The sequence below is a fragment of the Pygocentrus nattereri genome, chromosome 5 (assembly GCF_015220715.1).
Source record: "Pygocentrus nattereri isolate fPygNat1 chromosome 5, fPygNat1.pri, whole genome shotgun sequence".
Classification (NCBI taxonomy): domain Eukaryota; kingdom Metazoa; phylum Chordata; class Actinopteri; order Characiformes; family Serrasalmidae; genus Pygocentrus; species Pygocentrus nattereri.
In genome coordinates, this window is record NC_051215.1 from 43,177,418 (window position 1) to 43,191,692 (window position 14,275).

The 14,275-nt window shown below is 40.3% G+C and overlaps 1 protein-coding gene across 3 annotated transcripts in view; it reads right to left on the minus strand.

Moving 5' to 3' along the window:
• LOC108426857 (cilia- and flagella-associated protein 46) overlaps positions 1–14,275 on the minus strand; it is a 70,820-nt gene that overhangs the window by 11,425 nt on the left and 45,120 nt on the right. The window contains exons 37-50 of one of the 3 annotated variants that reach the window (XM_037538275.1): positions 13,203–13,309; positions 12,910–13,083; positions 12,548–12,680; positions 10,319–10,516; positions 9,410–9,598; positions 8,852–8,980; positions 7,158–7,337; positions 5,393–5,554; positions 4,735–4,832; positions 4,227–4,303; positions 3,726–3,886; positions 2,100–2,206; positions 1,694–1,779; positions 531–698 (exon numbers count right to left, since the gene is read on the minus strand). In XM_037538275.1, the coding sequence (XP_037394172.1) occupies positions 531–698; positions 1,694–1,779; positions 2,100–2,206; positions 3,726–3,886; positions 4,227–4,303; positions 4,735–4,832; positions 5,393–5,554; positions 7,158–7,337; positions 8,852–8,980; positions 9,410–9,598; positions 10,319–10,516; positions 12,548–12,680; positions 12,910–13,083; positions 13,203–13,309 (1,969 nt within the window). Of the gene's footprint in view, positions 1–530; positions 699–1,693; positions 1,780–2,099; positions 2,207–3,725; positions 3,890–4,226; positions 4,304–4,734; positions 4,833–5,392; positions 5,555–7,157; positions 7,338–8,851; positions 8,981–9,409; positions 9,599–10,318; positions 10,517–12,547; positions 12,681–12,909; positions 13,084–13,202; positions 13,310–14,275 lie in introns of all 3 variants that reach the window. The other 2 variants (XM_037538276.1, XM_017696659.2) reach the window with 2 other exon arrangements.

Below are 14,275 nucleotides of genomic sequence, written 5' to 3' on the forward strand. Positions count from 1 at the left end.
GAACCCATCAAACATGTAATAAATTTACATGGAGTCTTCTACAACCTGACATTTCCAACAGCAGTAGGGTTAGCTCTTTTCGACAGCTAATTACACACAACACCCTAAAGAAGATTTCCAGTGAAATTCCAACTCATATATCATTGTCACATTTGGAATACCACCTTCCCTAGAACATTGAATTTTCTGGGAATTCTTGAGGTTGTAAAGTTTTGGAATCTCATTTTAGAATCTTTGTACTATTACTACTGCAATAGTCCAAAGACAACATATCAGAGAAAACACAGCACACAAGGGACAAGGGCAAAACTCAACACTGTCTGGCTGTGGAAATTACTGCATGGGCTCAGCAACACTTCTGAAATTGCAAGTTAAAACTCTGCCATGCAAAGAAGGGACCATATATAAACAGCATCTAGATATGCTGCTGCCTACTCTGGGCACAAGTTCATTTATGATGGACTGAGGCAAAGTGGAAAAGTGTCCAATGGTTCGACCTGTGTCCAAGGGTGATCCTGCTGCTGCCTTACCTGGCTGTTCTCTCTGGAGGCGTGTGTGGAAGACCTGCAGAGAGAAATCCCGGGACACTGAGCTGATTCCATCCCCCTGCAGAACTGCCAGAGCTTCTAACGGCATCTCCAGCAACATCCTGTCAGCTAATAGTACCACACACTCCCCCTGCTCTGCAGGTGATCCTACTGAACAAACATGCATATACAAACAGAATAATGTACAATCTCCCATTAGAGCGTTCACACAGGCACACACCATTTTTCAAAATTTCTGCGTAATCAAATGGTTATGATGTAAAATTTATTCAGGGTCATTTGCAAACAGTCACAAATATGCTGCCTATGCTGAGATAAGGCTTTGGCCTAAAACATATTTTTAATTAATTCATGGAGGAGTGGTAAATGCAGGGAAGTCCTCCTAAGAACATTACATACAAAAACTCAGAAGACACTTGTAAGCTTACAGATTATTATTTTAAAATAAAATAAAAATGAAATGGCTATATTTGTGTTGAAGACATCATGACCCCAGGTTCCTTCCAGCACACTATAAAGAAATGTGTGTCAGTAAGTTTCTCCCAAAAAAATTATTTCACATCAAACTACTTTGAAGGACTTTCTTTGCATCTCAACCAGAAATTTTGAAAAATCAATGGAGAGCAATGGTGAGACCAGTATTTGAGAGTCTTATTCAGAGACTCCATCACACAAACTATAAGATGTTTACACAGTCAGACTGAAACTTGGAACTGAACTTACAAACTGAAAACTGAACTACTCATGGAACAATTAAATACTTAAGTCTCACTGACACAGATGTCTTGTTTTGTCAACAAACATCTTTTCCTGCACACAGAAAATATCAAAAAGCAATCTTATCCTGGATCTCATGCTGCTAAACCCAAAAAAACAAGAGTAAAAAAGTTTACTGCTTTGCACAAATTTAGACTTACATCAAAATCAAAGAATTTGACAAGTACACATAGTGGATCTCTGCTAGCGGGGCTACACTAACCTCAATCTAGACAAAGCCACGAGATCAGCTTGCATTAATAGTTAAACGGTTAAAAACATGGCAGTTTTAATGTTTGACGCCGCAGAGCCTGAACTGAACTGCAATGGGACTGCGTCTTCTCTAAGCATGTGTATAATGGGGATATTACAGCCAGTGAGGTGACTACCAGGCAGAGCTTTATCTGCAGTCCCTCTCTCCTCCTTGTCTTTGGACCGGGCCGACTCGCCGATGGATATCGATGGAGGGCGCTGGCTGAAAGAGAGCGATAAGAGACAGAGAGGATCAGAGCGACAAAAGGAGGAATATTCCACTGACAAGAGGAAATGAAAGGGAAAATGGGTCTTTGAGAGGAGTGGGGATAGTCAGCCTTTGGGAATGTGAGGATTCGCTCAGGTCAACACACACATACATAAAACTACGTACTTTTCCGAACTATGCATCAACACAAGCGCGACATATTCAATGGCTGCCTGAGGAAGCAAAAAATCTAATCCAAACAAACACACATTCATTATTGAAAGCTTTAGATACATATGTTGCGAAAAGTCGTTTGTGTGTATGTGCTTATTTACCTAAAACAGGAGAAGTCAAACTGAGAGAGAACAGGATCCAGATAGTCATTCATTTCTTTCACTATAGCCTGCAAATGTAACCCCAACTCTCTGTCTGTGCTGTCGTCCTGTAGAGAGAGCAAGAGACAGACAGGCAGATAGAGATGGAGAGAGAGAGTGAGAGAGACAGAGATTATTTTAAAGTTACACAATGAGAGAAATGGTTTCTAATGAGAGGTCCTACTGTCACAATAATCAAGGACACACCACTAACAGTGTACATAGTGCAGATGCTTGTGCAAAAGTCAGAGACCAACCTTCACTTATTTGATTTCCAGTTGTGGCATGCGCCCACCCCCCAAGGTGACGATGACGGCCGAGGCAGCCGGCAGAAAGGCGGGGCCCGAACGCTCAGTGGCGACGAACCTCGGCAAGGACGCCAGAGAGAGAGCCGTGAGTGTGGAGGGGGCAGAGCGCAAAGCCCGAACTCCCTGGACGGATGCGAGGCACGGGAGTGGCCGTGTGAGGAGGAGGACGAGGACGCTGGTGCCAACCGTAGAGGCACCAGTGCAAGGAGCGAGTCCCGAGCTCCGCCACCCGGGCCCTGCACCGTTATGCAGCGAGGCTGCTACGTTCGACCCAGGTGGTCAAGTTGCCAGCTGGGGGCAATAACAAGGAGGCGGAGCTCGGGGCGGGCGCATGCCACACCAGTCAAAAAGGCCATTAAGGACAAATCATTCAATTTCCATTGTTTGGAAAAAAGCCAAAAACATTTAAAAGAAACCTACAAAAAAAGCCTCCATCACTACATAACAACATTTTCTTCTAATATTTCGTATGTCCACCCTTTGCCTTTTTCATGGTTTCAGTTCTGCAATTTCCCCCTGGGATCAATCAAGGAATCTGAATCTGAATCTGAATCTTTTTTGAGAGGAAGAAATCTCCAGGAATATTTTTCTGTGCTTCTTGTAAAAACCTTTAAAGATGTAAATACCTTCAGTCTTGAAGTTGCATTTTATGCTTCTCACAATTAAATCTAATTAAACAATTAGACCCATCAGTCCATAAAACCTTACTACACATCTCAGATGTCCAGTTTCAGTGTTCTACTGCAAACATTACTCTTTTCTACATCCTTTCAGATCTTTTCACAGTGGAAGGATAGACAGAAACACCTGTGGATTTTTAACATCTGAAGCATGAGGGAAGGTTGATTTCCTTTCTCTCAAAAATTGCACAGTCCCATTTCTCTATATCTTTTAATGATTTTTGGAATTCCAGTTTTGAAAATTCCTGTTTTCACTTACTTTCTTTTCATTTTTCCATTTCCTATACATGTTGATAACCTTATCTAATTTAGTGTTTTTCTGAAGGGTAACAATGTCAGTGACACCTTTAAGAACATCTTTTGCTGAGAGGACAGAGCTGTAATTAAATTAAATTAACGTGCCATTAGGATGCATAAAAGAGTCGATAAATAAAATACTAATAGACTTAAAATTATACTTTTTGGGGCTTTTTAAATTTTCTGTTAAACTTAAGTTTCCTCCATTTTTCCTGTCACTGAAAAATTGCTGCTTTGACTGGAAATTAATCAAAGGGTGGTTTCTGTCCTTTGCACAGTACTATGAGTTTGTGCATATGTACCAGTTGAGTGCAATGTTCTGGTATTGCACATATGTGGTTGCGAGAATCTGCAAGCAGGGCTTGTGCTGCAAGGTGTCTGAAGGCTTGCACTTGGTCTTGGAGCTGGTGCAGGACAGAAGGATGGACTCGAGCCTTGGCCACTCTGGAACACGCTAACCCACCTGCTTCAGCACACAAACAGATGATAAGATGCACACCAGCCCTTGCAGCTCAGTGCAGTAATAGGTCCCAGTGAGCCCCTTTCAGTTCACAAGGCTTTGAATGATACAAGACACTCTCCCCTCGCAGGCATTCAGCATCCAATCAGCATCCTCAGAACCATAAGTTGTTCTTTACAATGCATGAATGGATGCATTTTCATTCTTTGCAAAAGCTTCAAAATTTAGGAGCCTACACTCTCTGTTCAAATACACTTTTGTACACATGTATGCATGAATACAACGTATTGGAGAAAGAGCTGAAGAGGTGATGGAGGAAATCCAGAAGGTATGGCTCTTTTACCTGCTATCTGCATGCTCTTCCCTTTCTGACTCTCAGTGGCTTTTGTCTTCTCATAGAAAGCCCCATACAGCACTGAACTGCAAAAAGAAAACAAACACAACATCTTATTAACTGCTTGGGGGTGTAAGATGTGAACATGGTAGAAGTGCACTCATCAGTATCTATTCATTACTACTGGGAAAGAAGACATCATGATCCTGGGTGTATACAGAATCAGGAGAGTGTGATAAGTATGTGTTTATGCACATGTGCATTGTATAAACATGTAAGTAAAAACTGACTCAATGAGTGACTGTATTTTGCAATCTGTACATCTTTATGATCCCACCATTTACTTCCATTGCTTTTTAGCACTGTTAGCCTAGTAGTCCCAGTTCTAAACTGAAGAAGCAAAACATATAATTAAAAAAATGATATAATTTAGAATTTTTGTCAAACTATTCCTTTAAATTAGCTTGTTTTACTAGAAAAAATGTTTTCTTACTGATTACATGCTGCATGACCTTACCCATCTTGAGAGTGCTGCAGCAGAAGGATTTTGAGATTGGGTGGCATTTCTCCCAGCAAGCTCAGGTGGTTAGGGTTTATAGTCAAGTGCTGGTAGCCCTGAACGGATAAAGCATATTTACAGTCTGATCAGGCGTGAATCCTGGTACTCCGAAGTGCTTATCCAGATGGATAACTTATCTAGACATGCTGTTGATGTAAGACCTGCTGTATAGTAAATGGGGGGCTAAAATAGGAATGTAAAAAAAAAGAATTCAGTTGACCTTTTCATGTTAAATGAAGCAAGCCACAGGAACAATACAGTTTAGATGAACAAAACAGGATTAAAGCTTTGGAAAAAATGTTATTCTTTTGTGTGCATCTGAGACCAGCTCTCCCTTATTAGACCGTTTCTCAATCCAGTCCTTGAGGCCCATCAGAGGGTCCGCACTCTCACAGTCTCCCAGCTACCAAAACACCTGAACCAAACCATTAATGTGGAACAGGGATACTGGGAACACAAGTTACAGCAACCATCAGGTAGGCCCAAGCAGAGGGATGAGAAATAATGTATTAGACTATGCATCCTTATGGCAGATAAAATGTTTTTTTTTCTCTTCTCAAAGTTAAGTCATCTCCAAAGTGTAATTTTCACAGTGTGAAAGTTCAGAGTGCAGCACCTTGGAGAGTGAGTGAAGTGAGTGGTCGATTGCTGAGAGGAGGACTTGTGGAGAGGACTGAAGGGTCTTCTGCAGACCCAGCAGGGCAGCCAATTGAGAATGACCAGGGTCTGAACATGCAGCATGCAAAATGCTGGACATGTCAGCGCAGCACACACAGCTCTGAGACAGAAACAGGGAATGATTAGGACTGAACAGCTTAAAGTATTACAAATACACATATGCATACAGTGTATAAACATGGTGGTAAATGTAGCACAAAGTAACGTTTACTGTCAAAAGCAGGGAAGAAAAAAAAAAAAAGAAAGAAAAAGATTTCAGATATTACCAGCATTCCCAGCAAACAGCCATGGCAAAATAGTTCCTTACCAGGACAAAGTACCAAAAAGTGGTTCAGGCAGTAATGGGACGGCGAGAAGGAGGACCCAAGCGCAGAACTGAAGCCCAGCAAAAACAAAAACGTAATGGGAAATAAGGGGGAAGAGAAAATACAGTTGCCATCTCCACTAATGAAGCGCCCAGACCGAGGTTTGGACCGTCATTGCTGTGGTCGACGGTCTGCGGCGCTACAGCTGCGCCACTAGAGTGTGCAAGTGGTGACGGTCACGGCACTTTGAGAGACACAGGAAAAGGTACGGAAGCGAAGGGCAAAGAAAGGGGATGCCACGGATGGCGTGCTCAAACAAAGGCCGAGTAGAAAGGTGAAACAAACCAAAACAAAAACACAAAGACGCTGCCACCGTAATTATTGCACTTGGCAGACTTACCTTAACTTGTTTGCTCTTAGATCAAACACATTTTGTATGGCTTGAATTTTCTTTTTTTTTGTGAGTAATTTGGGGGCAATTACTCTCTTTTGTTTTTTTCCAGCCCTCTTCTCCCCTTTTATTTTTTGGGGCAATTTTTTCTCTCAGCCCTCTTTTTCCCTCTTTTGGTTTTGGGCTGGGTGCTTTGCTGCCGCCTCCCTCTGCTGGCGGCAGGCAGTGCAGGCTGAACCCTTACACAGGCATTATTTTTTACAGGATTGTGTGTGTTACAAAACACTAATAGCACACCAAATAAAGCAAAAATGCTACCACATTTAAATGAAGCAAACATACAGCCACACGTCTCTACCACCATGTTATTTGCTCTTAACATCGCTGTAAATCTGGCAGCGCATATTCTTCCAGATTTCTTAACATGTTATGTCTTGGTTTTACATGCAACAATATATATATTTTTTATTTTACTCATCATACATAACTAGAAGTGTGTTCTAGAGAATCCAACATATTAGAAATCATTTACAAAGTCAGTTATTAAATTAAACAATGCTTTAGATTATTTAGATTTAGCCTAGATTTATACAGATATCATCACATGCCACAGCCTTTAACCCAAAAATTGGGGATTGTTGTAGGAAAACGAGGCACAACATTTTCACATATGTTTACATTATGTCCATAGACAACCACTTAATTTACAGTGTAGAACAGAAGTGGCTTCATGTTGCTATGTACAAAATGACATCATCTAATATCTAGTTTAATCTTTGTATCTATAATAGAGACAGAATGACAAATGCTGCTGCAAAGCCCTGGGATGTCAATGTAAGGCAATGAAAAGATCCACATACTGTGATGTGATATAATGGTTTATGTCATCAACTTTGCAAACACGAAGCCCTCACAGGCAAAACCCTGATAGATTAGCCATTACATTAAATTGTATAGGGTGATATATATGGAAATCTTCATTCTGTGACAACAGCACACACTCTCACCTGTAGCAGAGCAAGGTACTGGCCACAGACTGCTGGGTCATACTGGCTGTAGCATTCAATCAAGTCCACACAGACTTGAGAGAGTACATGGGGGAAGTTGTGCTGCAGAGCCAAGCTCAGAGCCTGAGCCAGAGTCTCACTCGCCTGGGCCAGCTTCTGCTGCACTGCCCTCCTATTTGTCTGTAGATAAGCAAACAAAATCAACCGTGAGACTGCACATCCTGATGAGTACCTGTAGTGGTGCTGTGTGTGTGTGTGTGTGTGTGTGTGTGTGTGTGTGTGTGTGTGTGTGTGTGTGTGTGCGCATTTACCCATGTATAAATGTGATAATCTGAACACATCAATATCATCCACCACCATTATGTGCCAGAATGACAAAACATGTCTGGAATTCCTGCTGATATGCTGAGATGAGATGTGTTTTTTTAAGCAATAACCTTATTTTGTCTTGCTGAGAGTAAAACTACTCAGTTGAAGAATCAGTATTACATGGCTTGCTGTGTGTAAAACAAGTCTATTTACCTACAGTTCTCTATTCAGAGATACACAAGTTGCCATCATAAAGAATTATTATGTGTATGACAGAATGTAATACAACCACTGCACAAATACAACATACACACACACACACACACATATATATATATATATACACTAACACACACACACACACACACACACACACACACATACTAACAGATATGCAGGTTATCATAGCTGCCACAATACTGCAAGAAAACAGTCATTATTAAACGTTAGAATTTTATCCAGTGGTTCTTAAATCAGTCCCCAGGGCCTCCCAGACCATCCACAATTTTACTCTGTTCCTATGCACTGCAAGTTAGGGTGAAGCAAAAATGTGGATCATATGGTGGGGCCTGAGGACAGGTTTCAGAACCAAAGTGATTATCCATTCTGTTTTATAGATTTTTCTTAGTCTTCAGGCCTATTGATTTGAGAAAATCAATGAGAAAAAATATATGTCTGGAATTTCAATTTATTTTTATTCATTAGAATCATGATGCTTGATGTTTTTAAACTCTTTAAGCATTGTAGTAATACTCTTTATTTCATTGATAAGTTTTGGGTGGAAATGAAAGAGGTAAATTCTTGAAAAACCCAGTGGAAAACTGTCCAATCAATTTTCTCTGTGGATTCAGCCAAGTTAGCTCTCCCACTGGTTAGGACTTCACAAGCTGGACTGAAGGCCTAACGTGTCACAAAGGAATCATTCAATCATTCATTGATTGACAATAGGAGGCACTGTTTTTATGAGAAAAATGGTCACTCTAGGCCTTCTGAAATCTTAGATATGTCACTGATCACAAGTATAAGTTGTAGCCTGACCAGTGCATTTCAGGCAGCAACTCTATGTCAGAGTTTTTTTCAGAAAACGTAACTGTAAAGCTGCTATTTGTGTGCTAATATACTTATTACAAGCATCAAATAAAACATTGAAAGTATTTTACAAGGTTCAACTATCCCTGCTTAACCTATAACGACCAAAAAAAAAACGCCGGGAATAGCTTAGCGCTAACATACTACTATAATCTTAGAAAAATTAATATTATCATAGAGTTGTTTTTTTAACTCGTTTTAACTGGGTTCTGATATGTATAGCTTAAACTGAAGGCCTAGCTCTAATGAGCATAGTTTGTTACTGGTGTGTATATGTTTAAGGGGGACTACGCTACCTGCAGTTCAACACTTTTGGCAGTGCTCTCTCCATTCTGTATTGTGCTCCCATCCACTCTTCCCATGCATGCCTCTTCCTCATCGTCATCATCACCCTCATTTGCCTTTCTCTCTTCTCTGTTCTCCACCTGATGCAGCACAGAAACATTATTGAGTCTAACTAATCAAAATTAATAAACAATCTATCTGTAGAGTTTTAATCTGACTTCACTGCACTTAATATATGGACTTAAGTGTTACAAAGCACAAAATTCAGACAGACAGACAGACAGACAGACAGACAGACAGACAGATAGATAGATAGATAGATAGATAGATAGATAGATAGATAGATAGATAGATAGATAGATAGATTGATTGATTGATTGATTGACAGATAGATCATGCACATATTAAAATAACAAACATGGACAGAAGTATTCAGCTGTCAGCAAATATTATACTATCTTTCTCATTGGTTCATGCTAAATATTAATGAAAACATATACTGGGCTGTTGTGAATATTGCCTTTGTACTCTTGCAGTCTGTATTGCTGCTGCACATGTGGATTCTGTACCATGACTGGTCCATCCCACAAAGGAATGGTGCAGAGTGGATCTCTCTGCAGCGCTATCAATCTCAGACACCTTCCGAGCATGGCAATGGAGCGAGCTTTGGTCTCTATGCAGTCCAGTGAAAGAGAGTTGATCACAGACAGCTGAGTCAAAGCCATCTGACCCAGGGACTGAGTCACAGTCAGCCAATCCTACAAGATTAAAAAAGATGACTCAGTAAAACCTAAAACCAAGAAAGTCACATACTGATTACTGCATACTGCAACTCACACTGTAGTACAGTGGTCTTATACCTTGGTCCTAGAGATCTACTTTTCTGAGTTTAGTTCCAACCTGTGCCCAGTCTTGTATATCCAGTGTATACTTGTTTTGATCCTCATATCAACTATTTTCAACAGTTAAATAGTTCTGTGAAAATTTGCACTTGAATACACAGCTAAAGACTACAGCTGATGGCTAATCTATACATACTTAACAAGCCAGTGCAACAGGGGACAACTCTTTGCAGCAGGAACTGGCAATAGTCTCTCAAACTATCAAACATACAAAGTAATACATTTTTAAATGTTTTACAAGGTAAAATGTCCATATTTAAGCCAAACCTCATGTTTTAAACTGAGTCGGGAGGGGAAAAAAAGCATGATAAAATATGATGTCTGTATGTTGCTGTGAGTCATCTTGCAAACATTTTAAAAGTCAGAGGGCTCAGGTTGCATTTCACAGGACACATCACACAAACTTTGTTTGACAGTCCATCAGTGATGCTTACTGGTGACCTGACAGCAATCAGCCATCTTTATAACAACAGACACCTTTATCTACATTCTCGCTTACACCAAGCAGAGATTTGGTAGTGCTGGGAGTCTGTACAAGCATTGATTGCAGCCTGTTATAGAACATTCAGGTCTGACCTGTTCTAGAGCATTCAGGTCTGTGTTGCTCAAGATGTAGTCCTCCACAGCTCTCTCAATGGAGCTCTTCCAGCTTCGGAGTCTCACTTTAAGCAACTCCTCCTCACACTGCATCTCCAGCATCAGCAGAGCCAGATTAACCAGAGCCAACCTAAAGTCCACACACACACGCACTGCGGGCAGGCTATATCGCCCACACTGGAAACACACACACACACACACACACACACACACACACAATCTCATTAGTACATTAGTAATTAGTACATTAACAGCACTCAGAACTTCAAAAAACCTTATAAATGCAACCTTTTTTTTTTGTAGGGAACAAACACATGATTAGGGTTCGATGAACTTCAATATAAGCATGGGCATACATATAATGGAGAGGAAGAGAAACACAGAGAGAGCGCAAGCAATGAGCGAAAGAGAGAGAGCGAGAGGGAGCACAAGCAATGAGAGAGAGAAAGAGAGACTAAGAAATTCTACCCAGAAAAGTTGTTACAACAACCTGCAAGTCATGAATGATTCAACAGAGTCTGCAAGGTAGAAGAGAAAAGGAAGAGAGCTGATGAGCAAATGAAAGCAATTTTTCAAGAATCTCACATTTGAGCCATCAGCACAAACCCTGAACAGAAATCTGTGAACAGCCCCACTGTGGTCCTCTGCAAAGCTTTTTTATTGTTTTAACATTCACTTTTCCACCAGTTTATCTTTCACAGTGCTTAGGAGTAGACTGAATGACAGGTAGGTCCATGATCAAAGACACATTTCACTCACTTGTACAGTGCAGGTTATATATCTGTCCTTTTTCTGCAAAATACACACGTTCTTAAAGATATTGAAATCATCTAACAATGTCATCAGTCTAGAATCTGTAGAGTGCACCATGTCTATTGCTTTTGCTGGGAAAGCAGCACCATCTGCTGTATGTAGAGACCTATAAGTTATCCAAGCAGTGGAGACTTGGTACTTTACTGGATAAGTGGTACTTATAAAAAGAGGCCTTTGATTTTTGATTGTTGTAGTATGTTTAGCCATCACATATCTGTTTCTTGAATGTGCGTACAAACTTTGGGTCAATCAGATTAGTGTTATAGTTCTACTATAGTTGTACTTTGTCTTTCATCTTATCAAGGGGTTTTGTGCCAAATGAAATTACAAGAGTGTAAACAGAGCAGGAGTCTAATTGCTTTAGCAATTCAGAGTTCCCCAAACAGCTTGAGTGTTAATTTTGCCATTTTATAAACATGAACACCCAGTGGGGTTTATAATGGAATAATCTGGTTGTGAAAATGAAACTCCAGAGTACAACATGAGGTAAAATAAATTACTAAGGTTATTTAGCGGAGTTGGTACAATACAGTGGTGGGCTTGTCCAAAAGGACACACAGACACAAGGTAGCCTCATGCTGGGCCAAATAAACAAACTCAGTGTAGTGCTAAGTTGCATTTCACCAATCTTACAACAGATCGTCCCAAACACTGTGAAGACATGATAAAAAATAAGTTGTGTTTTCTGCAACAGGAGAGGCCTTAATGCTTATCTGTCCAGCAGGCAGGTAGCCTGTTAAGCTAATTACAACCAGAATGTGAGGAAGGGATGTAAATATGACAGACTTTTCAATGGCATGCTGACTATCACAGCTGCTGCTTTCACTGATTCATATTATGACTGTAGCCTGTTATTTAACACTGGTAGCCTTCATTTCATTATCCAAGGAAAAGAATGACTCATGATGAAATGCAAAGCACTCAGTTTTTATATATTGACCTAAACTGCACTGAGATTGATTTCTGAGATTGAGACCTGAGTGAGGTCTCTATCAATTAAACGCAGGTTATTATTTTTTAATTTAGTTTGATTGCAGCTTATTGTATATGCATTTATATATGAAGGCATCTTCTTGAGATTAAGGTTACTTTAATTTACTAATGAACGTACTAATAAACATAGCTGTTTGGTGTTCCAACAATGCAATTGCATTCAGTGCCTTAATTAACAGAATGTCCCTTCTCCACAATACACCGTCACAAACTCCACAAAATGTTATATTTTTGCATCTTAAAAATTACAGTGACACAAGCACTGTTACACCCCTAGTTCTTATGGTTTGCAAATAATAACCAACCTTGTTACTTTGTCACTTTGCCATTCAGAAACCACATATAGCATGGCAAAAGCTTAGTTTTCAATGCCTTGACATGCTTAGATTACAGAAAAGGTACCTCAGTTGGGAGAAGCTTGAGGCAATGGGAAAGCACTTCCTCCTGCAGAGACACAGCCTGCTGCATAAGCACAAGGGCATCGAGTAGGTGCTGCTGTTTCTCTTCTTTGACGGAAGTAAGCATGGCCAGCATTCTTCATACAACAAAAACAGAGGCTAACCTTTTCTGAATGAAGTACAAAAACATTCTCAAATGATCACAACACCTTAGTTATCTTTCTTAGCATGTGGGATGACTGTACTGGATGCCTCTCATACATAATTCATCATTCATAATTGCATATTTCTGGTATAATGAAAGGCAAATTGTATTTATTAACAGACCAAAGAGCAATAATTATGTTCCAGGTATGTGAGGTGTACCTCAGAGAGTTTGCCTGCTCTAGAGTTGTCTCCGCAGCAGGGGTTCTGTAGCCATGCTGGAGTAGAGCTGCAGCACTGTGTTTCAGAGTGTCACAAATTGACTTCAGTCTCTCCACCGTTTTGACCCGGTCAGCACAAGCAGGCCTTAGTGTAGAGCGACACAGCACTGCGCCTCTACAAGGCAACACCAAGACACAAGAGCATAGTGCTTCACTTATGCTAGAAAATGTGTGAATGCCTGTGAAAATGAGACACGACAAACGAAGCAATAAAACCACACGCATGCACCCTACTTTGCCTGCAGTGATGCGATGTAGAAATGGAGAACAGGAGCTCGATTTGGTCTCTGCTCGAGAGCTGATCTGAGAAGGCTGATGGCTCTGTCTACTATCTGGCACACCTACAGAGAAGAAACCATCTGCAATTACTGTCTTCTTCAAATCTTCAAATCAAGCATAGATGGACCATTCTATGTAAGTGGTTTAACCTGCTGAAAAAACATCACAGTGCATTTCCTTTTCTTCCAGAAATTCCATTCTGTTATCTTTGCGAAGCAAAAGTAAATTATTAAAAGGATTTTTGGGTCCAGCAACCCAAGCCAATGTTTACACTGGGGCTTCTAAAGGTACAATAAAGCAACTGCAATAATCTTACTCTGGCAATTTATGATGAAGACTTCTTAAGCTATTTAACTGTTCTGTAAGTTATCCTTCCAAAATAAAATATTTTTTGTTTTTTCAGTACATGAACTATGACATTATATAACTAATGTTTTACAGTATTTCTTGGAGAATTAGGTGTGATGTTAAGAGTTCTTTGCTATGAAGTTACTGTGAACAGTTGCTGTGCTTAGGCTACATTGACACTGTAAGTCTCAACGTTTAAGATTTGATCCGATCTGTTGCATGGGTAAGTGACTATTACCTGTCATTAATGAATGTGAACCTATACCCTGAAACGATCCACATTCGTACATCCCACTGAATAAACCATATGTCATGAACAACAACAAACAAACTAGTGAAAACAAGCCATGATGGTGATGATGCTCTGAGCAGCTCTCAGCTGGGCAAAAAAGGGCAAAAGAAGATCAGATGTTTTTGCAGCATTTACTGGTATTCACTTCAAGCTCTGCTGCCACATTAACAATCGATGATGGTGCACGTGCAGTGGAAAAAATACATAAATTATGATCCGGCCATTCTCATGAAGGACACATAGCCATGGATTGGATATATATCTAATCTAGGACCACATATGGAAGGGCCCATTTACACCTCATATCATCATGTGTTTGATGATCAGGTCATGTGTGGATTTTACTGCATGAAAGGTCAGGCTAACCAGGATGCACTGCATTCAGAAT